General features: G+C 35.6%; 2 protein-coding genes across 2 annotated transcripts; both read left to right on the top strand.

The window, feature by feature from the left end:
* The first annotated feature begins 749 nt into the window (after positions 1-749).
* On the top strand, positions 750-5,487 carry LOC107559901 (ADP-ribosylation factor 4-like). Its single transcript, XM_016243928.1, has 6 exons — positions 750-981; positions 1,278-1,358; positions 2,768-2,877; positions 3,120-3,191; positions 3,998-4,127; positions 5,468-5,487. The coding sequence occupies exons 1-6, from the start codon at positions 915-917 to the stop codon at positions 5,485-5,487; spliced, it is 480 nt and encodes a 159-aa protein (XP_016099414.1). The 5' UTR covers positions 750-914.
* Positions 5,334-9,413, top strand: LOC107559629 (ADP-ribosylation factor 4-like). Its single transcript, XM_016243526.1, has 6 exons — positions 5,334-5,560; positions 5,857-5,937; positions 6,886-6,995; positions 7,238-7,309; positions 8,115-8,240; positions 8,325-9,413. The coding sequence occupies exons 1-6, from the start codon at positions 5,494-5,496 to the stop codon at positions 8,409-8,411; spliced, it is 543 nt and encodes a 180-aa protein (XP_016099012.1). The 5' UTR covers positions 5,334-5,493; the 3' UTR covers positions 8,412-9,413.
* Positions 9,414-9,744: the final 331 nt, after the last annotated feature.

The following is a 9,744-nucleotide window of genomic DNA, read 5'->3' as shown; positions in this document are numbered from 1 at the left end:
GGGTAATGATAACCACTTTGTTTAAAACACATTTTAACATTCAATACGCCTTAATTGTAATTTATTAGGTTATATTTTTGTTTACACGTGGTTCAAATGTGTTTTTTGTTTACACATGATTCAAATCTACAAATACTACAGTTGAACTATGGTCACTTTAGTAAAACCATGGTTCATTATCATAAGGGACTGCCAGTGAATGGCTGTTGCATGCATAAAATGCAAAATTTTTGCTCTGACAGTGTATGATTTCTATTAACATTACAGAATAGAACATGATCTATATTATCTTTCAACGTTCACTTTAAATAAATGTAACTGCACAAACTATGTAGGCTACGATTTCAATTTGTTTATTGTGAAACAACTCAAACATATGTTTTTTTCTGTCCTCTGATTAGCATTGTTCAGGGCTGCTGTTCCCAAAAGCTTGAATGCTTTCTTATGATACCTTTGGGAGACGCAGCCCTGTTTGAATGCGCTGTCAGCAGTGAGTGAACGCTCTGTGTGATGGATTGGTTCTTTCTTGCAACATTTGCATGTGTTCAGATGAGCAGGAAAATAGTTCTATCCTACACAATTACTCGCTAACAAAGGTTATTCGTCCAATTCAATGCATTTGTACGCATTATTATTATTATTTTAAATAAACAAAATCACTGGTAAATAAAACACACCTATACGCCCATCACTAGAAGTTATGAATAATTATGACATCACTGGCCGGAGTGCGATCGCAGCAGGAAGTGACGCCAAGTCTTCCACGGTGGCTCCTCTTCTTACGTGGCAACGCGTCAACCGACCGCGAGACACTTAGCACAAAGAGAGAGACAGAATATTCATTAAAATACATTCTCACATTTTCTTTACTGTTTCGCTTATTGTTAGGGTTTAGGGTTTTCTTTTAAGTCATCATGGGTCTGACCATCTCATCGCTCTTTGGGAGACTTTTCGGCAAGAAACAGATGAGAATACTGATGGGTGAGTGTTTCAAGCACATTACACTGTCTTTCTGATGTACTTCTGTGGTAAATATTCATTTTTCAGACAAAAGGGATCATATTTAAGTGTAAGATGAAATTATTTATAAATTGGCTTTTTATTATTAATTTACACATTGGAATTCAACAATGAGTGTGATATTTCTTGGGCAGTGGCTAATGTTAGCTTGCTAGCTTCAGATAGAGCTTGCATGAATAGATCAAATCAGAAATAAATCACACGGCTGTAATGAATTTGACAGCTAAATGTCTTTTCTTACATGTTTTATTTTTCAGTGGGTTTGGACGCTGCAGGTAAAACCACAATACTTTACAAGCTGAAGCTGGGGGAAATTGTGACCACTATCCCTACTATAGGTGAGATTACACAATCATTACTGTGATTGTTCTCCATTTTCTACTCCCTCTTTCACAATGTAAAGTGTTCATTTAAAAGGAGGAGCTCGTTATTAAATCTTAATGTGATTTATGTGAATCTGATTTAGGATTCTCATCATTTTGATGTCTTTTATGTCACTGCCAATGCATTTACAACTGAAATAATGTTTTTTTTTTTGTGGCTATTATTTACAATTTACATGTACACTGGTCAAACTTTGGAATAATTAGTTGGTTTTTTTATGATTTAAAAAAAAAAGTCTCTTCTGCCTTCCAAGGCTGCATTTATTTAGCCAAAATTACAGTAAAAACAGTATTGTGAAATATAAAAATTGAAAGTAACTTTTCTATTTTGCTATATATTTTCTTTATATTTTAAAGTGTAATTTATTACATAATCCTTCAAAAAAAAGTTTTCAGCATTGATAATTTATTGACAGTATACACACAAAAAAAATGAAATTACGGATATTAAATAAACTTATTTTTATTCAAAATGTATCAAAATAGTTGAAAATACCAAGTATTATATCCGTTAACAGTAGGTATTGGAGCTGACCGAAGGCTGGATGGCTTCTGCTGTTAATTTACCTGCCACTAAACCCTGCCTTAAAAAACATCACTGACCAATCCTACCTTAGCAACTGTCACTGTCTGCCACATTATCATAATCGACAGTATGGTAAAACTGTATTTCAGGTGCACTTTCACATTGTTTCTTAGTGAACTACAGTAACCGAGGGACCAAAGGGTCAATTAGACACAGTCATCAGCTGATAATCTCTTCACAGCCTAATTAAATTGGACTGGCTGATGTATTTGTGTATCACAAATCTCGTTGTTGCCAGTCAAATATATTTTGATGTTATGATGCACCTTGAGTAAAGTGTTCTTTAAAAGCTGCATTTTTTTCTGCTCATGGATAGGTTTTAACGTAGAGACACTTATTTTTATTCAAAATGTATCAAAATAGTTGAAAATACCAAGTATTATATCCGTTAACAGTAGGTATTGGAGCTGACCGAAGGCTGGATGGCTTCTGCTGTTAATTTACCTGCCACTAAACCCTGCCTTAAAAACATCACTGACCAATCCTACCTTAGCAACTGTCACTGTCTGCCACATTATCATAATCGACAGTATGGTAAAACTGTATTTCAGGTGCACTTTCACATTGTTTCTTAGTGAACTACAGTAACCGAGGGACCAAAGGGTCAATTAGACACAGTCATCAGCTGATAATCTCTTCACAGCCTAATTGAATTGGACTGGCTGATGTATTTGTGTATCACAAATCTCGTTGTTGCCAGTCAAATATATTTTGATGTTATGATGCACCTTGAGTAAAGTGTTCTTTAAAAGCTGCATTTTTTTCTGCTCATGGATAGGTTTTAACGTAGAGACTGTTGAATACAAGAACATCTGCTTCACCGTGTGGGATGTCGGTGGCCAGGACAAGATTCGTCCTCTCTGGAGACACTATTTTCAGAACACACAGGTATGGTCTTTATTTAAAGACGTTTTGGTGGCCAAAGTGCCACTTAGCGGTTTCTGGATGCATTTATTCAAAGCAACTTATATTAGATCAGTTACAGGATCTGTGCTGTTTGAGCATCCTGGTTTAAAATCACCTTAAAGTGTAATACATTGGTTGGGTTGTACTGTGATCTTTTATAACTTGGGTGCATTTGTGGTAATTATTCATTTGAAGCATGCTATTTTTTATTCCTTTGTCCTCAGGGTCTGATCTTTGTTGTGGACAGCAATGACAGAGAGAGAGTGGCCGAATCTGCAGAAGAGCTTTCTAAAATGGTAAGAATTGCTCCATTTTCAGCGTTCAATTTAATCTTTGGATATTACATCAAATCTGTATTGCACTCGAAAACCTGTCAGTGACCTGAATTGAGATCACGTTACAAAATGTATTTACATTTACATTTGTTCTTGATGGACATTTTCTTACCAAAGCATCTTGAGAAAAGTCCATGTAATATGTTTGTGACGCTTGTGTTACACTTGTGTTATGCTTGTGCTTTTAACCCTCTTGTGTTCCAGTCATTTTGAACCTAGTCATTTTGACTAGCATCCCGAAATTACTAGTTAATGTTATTGCTTACTGACTTTGTTCACACATGGTGTAACAACTTTCCAAAATCCCCCCCAAAAAAGAGGGGGGGGGATAGGGACTTTGTGTTGGGTTTCAAAAGTGACATGCCTACAAAAATTGGTTATTTCTCATTATGCAATATTATTACCAAATTCTGTTTCAATTAGCACAGGTTTTGTATTGTTTTCTGAAATTAATTGATCATAGGCCCCATTGATCTGAGCATATGCACCTCAGTTTTTGAGTGAACATTTTCCACAAATAATTATTTCTCTCTCTCTCATACATACACACACACACACACATATATATATATGTGTATGACTTTATATATTTTAGCATTTATATTATTCATAATTTTGTTATTCACATAATACTTTTTTTATTACAAAAATACTACTTGTTTAATGTGCAATCAGTGGCCCACAGCTCACACTTTTCCCCTACCATTCTTGTTGAGCCCTGTTATTTATATATTTCTTGATTTATTGACCTTTTTCCATTTATACAGTTGCAAGAAGATGAACTGAGGGACGCCGTGCTGCTGGTTTTCGCAAACAAACAGGATCTGCCTAACGCCATGGCTGTCAGTGTTCAGTCACAAACAATAAAATACATAAAACTCATACAATACCACATCAGCTTGATTGTTGTAAAACGAAAACCAACAATAATAATAAAAAATAATTAATTAATAAAAATACCAATGTAAAATATGTGTTTTTCCATTTGATATAACAACAACAACAATATTAGTGAATTAATGAACGAACGAAAACGTTACATGGATTTCTGTTATGAATTTAGATGTTGTTTTTTGCTTAATAACAAACAAACAACAAAGATAAAAAAAAAACAAGATTGTCCAGTACATTCAGATTCGGCGTGGATACATATAGTCATCAGACAATAAAAAGCAAGTGGGAGTTTCAGAAAATATCGGATGGGCGATACCACTTATATTGTTTTCGATACGATACCGATATTTTTCAAGGCAGTATCGTCGATATCGATACCGATACGATACTTCTGAACTAAACTTTTAAATGATGAAATGTATTAAATTATTAAATTACTAAGAGTAAAATGGGTAATGATAACCACTTAACTTTGTTTAAAACACATTTTAACATTCGATACGCCTTAATTGTAATTTATTAGGTTATATTTTTGTTTACACGTGGTTCAAATGTGTTTTTTGTTTACACATGATTCAAATCTACAAATACTACAGTTGAACTATGGTCACTTTAGTAAAACCATGGTTCATTATCATAAGGGACTGCCAGTGAATGGCTGTTGCATGCATAAAATGCAAAATTTTTGCTCTGACAGTGTATGATTTCTATTAACATTACAGAATAGAACATGATCTATATTATCTTTCAACGTTCACTTTAAATAAATGTAACTGCACAAACTATGTAGGCTACGATTTCAATTTGTTTATTGTGAAACAACTCAAACATATGTTTTTTTCTGTCCTCTGATTAGCATTGTTCAGGGCTGCTGTTCCCAAAAGCTTGAATGCTTTCTTATGATACCTTTGGGAGACGCAGCCCTGTTTGAATGCGCTGTCAGCAGTGAGTGAACGCTCTGTGTGATGGATTGGTTCTTTCTTGCAACATTTGCATGTGTTCAGATGAGCAGGAAAATAGTTCTATCCTACACAATTACTCGCTAACAAAGGTTATTCGTCCAATTCAATGCATTTGTACGCATTATTATTATTATTTTAAATAAACAAAATCACTGGTAAATAAAACACACCTATACGCCCATCACTAGAAGTTATGAATAATTATGACATCACTGGCCGGAGTGCGATCGCAGCAGGAAGTGACGCCAAGTCTTCCACGGTGGCTCCTCTTCTTACGTGGCAACGCGTCAACCGACCGCGAGACACTTCGCACAAAGAGAGAGACAGAATATTCATTAAAATACATTCTCACATTTTCTTTACTGTTTCGCTTATTGTTAGGGTTTAGGGTTTTCTTTTAAGTCATCATGGGTCTGACCATCTCATCGCTCTTTGGGAGACTTTTCGGCAAGAAACAGATGAGAATACTGATGGGTGAGTGTTTCAAGCACATTACACTGTCTTTCTGATGTACTTCTGTGGTAAATATTCATTTTTCAGACAAAAGGGATCATATTTAAGTGTAAGATGAAATTATTTATAAATTGGCTTTTTATTATTAATTTACACATTGGAATTCAACAATGAGTGTGATATTTCTTGGGCAGTGGCTAATGTTAGCTTGCTAGCTTCAGATAGAGCTTGCATGAATAGATCAAATCAGAAATAAATCACACGGCTGTAATGAATTTGACAGCTAAATGTCTTTTCTTACATGTTTTATTTTTCAGTGGGTTTGGACGCTGCAGGTAAAACCACAATACTTTACAAGCTGAAGCTGGGGGAAATTGTGACCACTATCCCTACTATAGGTGAGATTACACAATCATTACTGTGATTGTTCTCCATTTTCTACTCCCTCTTTCACAATGTAAAGTGTTCATTTAAAAGGAGGAGCTCGTTATTAAATCTTAATGTGATTTATGTGAATCTGATTTAGGATTCTCATCATTTTGATGTCTTTTATGTCACTGCCAATGCATTTACAACTGAAATAATGTTTTTTTTTTTGTGGCTATTATTTACAATTTACATGTACACTGGTCAAACTTTGGAATAATTAGTTGGTTTTTTTATGATTTAAAAAAAAAAGTCTCTTCTGCCTTCCAAGGCTGCATTTATTTAGCCAAAATTACAGTAAAAACAGTATTGTGAAATATAAAAATTGAAAGTAACTTTTCTATTTTGCTATATATTTTCTTTATATTTTAAAGTGTAATTTATTACATAATCCTTCAAAAAAAAGTTTTCAGCATTGATAATTTATTGACAGTATACACACAAAAAAAATGAAATTACGGATATTAAATAAACTTATTTTTATTCAAAATGTATCAAAATAGTTGAAAATACCAAGTATTATATCCGTTAACAGTAGGTATTGGAGCTGACCGAAGGCTGGATGGCTTCTGCTGTTAATTTACCTGCCACTAAACCCTGCCTTAAAAAACATCACTGACCAATCCTACCTTAGCAACTGTCACTGTCTGCCACATTATCATAATCGACAGTATGGTAAAACTGTATTTCAGGTGCACTTTCACATTGTTTCTTAGTGAACTACAGTAACCGAGGGACCAAAGGGTCAATTAGACACAGTCATCAGCTGATAATCTCTTCACAGCCTAATTAAATTGGACTGGCTGATGTATTTGTGTATCACAAATCTCGTTGTTGCCAGTCAAATATATTTTGATGTTATGATGCACCTTGAGTAAAGTGTTCTTTAAAAGCTGCATTTTTTTTCTGCTCATGGATAGGTTTTAACGTAGAGACTGTTGAATACAAGAACATCTGCTTCACCGTGTGGGATGTCGGTGGCCAGGACAAGATTCGTCCTCTCTGGAGACACTATTTTCAGAACACACAGGTATGGTCTTTATTTAAAGACGTTTTGGTGGCCAAAGTGCCACTTAGCGGTTTCTGGATGCATTTATTCAAAGCAACTTATATTAGATCAGTTACAGGATCTGTGCTGTTTGAGCATCCTGGTTTAAAATCACCTTAAAGTGTAATACATTGGTTGGGTTGTACTGTGATCTTTTATAACTTGGGTGCATTTGTGGTAATTATTAATTTGAAGCATGCTATTTTTTATTCCTTTGTCCTCAGGGTCTGATCTTTGTTGTGGACAGCAATGACAGAGAGAGAGTGGCCGAATCTGCAGAAGAGCTTTCTAAAATGGTAAGAATTGCTCCATTTTCAGCGTTCAATTTAATCTTTGGATATTACATCAAATCTGTATTGCACTCGAAAACCTGTCAGTGACCTGAATTGAGATCACGTTACAAAATGTATTTACATTTACATTTGTTCTTGATGGACATTTTCTTACCAAAGCATCTTGAGAAAAGTCCATGTAATATGTTTGTGACGCTTGTGTTACACTTGTGTTATGCTTGTGCTTTTAACCCTCTTGTGTTCCAGTCATTTTGAACCTAGTCATTTTGACTAGCATCCCGAAATTACTAGTTAATGTTATTGCTTACTGACTTTGTTCACACATGGTGTAACAACTTTCCAAAATCCCCCCCAAAAAAGAAGGGGGGGGGATAGGGACTTTGTGTTGGGTTTCAAAAGTGACATGCCTACAAAAATTGGTTATTTCTCATTATGCAATATTATTACCAAATTCTGTTTCAATTAGCACAGGTTTTGTATTGTTTTCTGAAATTAATTGATCATAGGCCCCATTGATCTGAGCATATGCACCTCAGTTTTTGAGTGAACATTTTCCACAAATAATTATTTCTCTCTCTCTCATACACACACACACACACACATATATATATATATATGTGTATGACTTTATATATTTTAGCATTTATATTATTCATAATTTTGTTATTCACATAATACTTTATTACAAAAATACTACTTGTTTAATGTGCAATCAGTGGCCCACAGCTCACACTTTTCCCCTACCATTCTTGTTGAGCCCTGTTATTTATATATTTCTTGATTTATTGACCTTTTTCCATTTATACAGTTGCAAGAAGATGAACTGAGGGACGCCGTGCTGCTGGTTTTCGCAAACAAACAGGATCTGCCTAACGCCATGGCTGTCAGTGAACTCACAGACAAACTTGGGCTGCAGAGTCTACGCAGTAGAACGGTACACACACTTACTCAATTGACTCTAACATGCACTTGCTTAAACATCAGCTGCTTTCTGATTGTCCGTTGTCTGTTTCCACAGTGGTATGTTCAAGCGACCTGCGCTACACAAGGCACCGGACTCTATGAAGGGCTGGACTGGTTATCAAACGAGCTCTCCAAACACTAGTGTGCCTGCTCATATTGGCGAGATGCGTGTGAACTTTAGAAAGAGTGTGTGGGTTGATAGACTCTCTTGAAGAACTTGAGTGAGTTTGTGTGTGTGTGGAGGAGCTATCAAGTGTTCAGCATCATGTCTAATCTCTTATCTGTCTTTTTCTATGCTGTATTCCTACTAATGTTCTTTTAATTTTTTTCGTACAAATCTGATTGTTTTCATGACTAAGATAATGCTTAAATTGCACGTTTACTTGATAACTTTGAAAGCATTATGGCACAACAGAAAGGAAGTTTGGGAGGAATTCCAGGTCGAGGCGTCCCTCTCGTGCAAGTTTGGGGTAGTTGTAGCTTAAGAGCGAGTAAATGCCAGGAAGAAGCCATTGTGCATTGACGCTCACTCCAAGATCCCGGTTGCAGTGCTGCCTAACTTGACTAGTGAGTCGCAGGATTCGCCACTCCATGAGCATTCCATTTCATGGCAGTTAATTTTATTCCAGGGGGTGGTTTTGCAAAGCTACACATTATTTTTTGTTGCAGAAGCCTCCTAAGTCTTGTTTCAGAGACTTTGCCACCTACAGATTCTTTGGAACAAAATGGTACATGAAGTATTGATAGCAATATGGAGTCATCCATGATTGATTAGCCCAATGATCTCTAACCGCCTTTGATGTTAAATACCTCCATTGAACAATAAGTAAATATTTTAGTTGAAAGCATTTGAACAGATCATAGTACCTTGCCTGATTTTTCTGAGGTGGGTTGGACCGGGATGAATTGTTTCTTCAGTCTGCTCCATATTTCTTTTCTCTGTTCATGTCAAACGGATGCATGTATGTATGCTGGCACCTTTAATATCAGCGATTAAGGTGCAGTCAGTGAGAATTTTGTATGGGACACTCCAGTACACCAATAAGGTCCTCAATTCCTGAGCAGGATTTTCTGATCTACTCTTGCTCGAACTGTGCCACAAGGTCCACCCCTGTGAGAAAATAAAGATCTGATAAAAACTAAATAGATGTCATATGCAGGTTTGTTTTTCATTGATATACTCTGGTGACACACCTCTTGGAAGGCCCGAGGAGGTCATTTTCAGGACATTTTTATTTTTGGGTGAACTATTTCTTTAAACACCATTAGGTTAATCTGTATTGTAATTGGGTGTCATGTACAGTGGGTACGGAAAGTATTCAGACCCCCTTAAATGTCTCACTTTTTGTTATATTGCAGCCATTTGCTAAAATCATTTAAGTTAATTTTTTTCCCTCATTAATGTACACAGCACCCCATATTGGCAGAAAAACACAGAATTGTTGACATTTTTGCAGATTTATAAAAAAAAAAAA

Source organism: Sinocyclocheilus grahami, unplaced genomic scaffold (genome assembly GCF_001515645.1).
Source record: "Sinocyclocheilus grahami isolate Dianchi unplaced genomic scaffold, SAMN03320097.WGS_v1.1 scaffold22.1, whole genome shotgun sequence".
NCBI classification, from domain to species: Eukaryota; Metazoa; Chordata; class Actinopteri; order Cypriniformes; family Cyprinidae; genus Sinocyclocheilus; species Sinocyclocheilus grahami.
The sequence above is the reverse complement of the archived record's forward strand: the minus strand, read 5'-3'. Positions and strand labels throughout refer to the sequence as shown.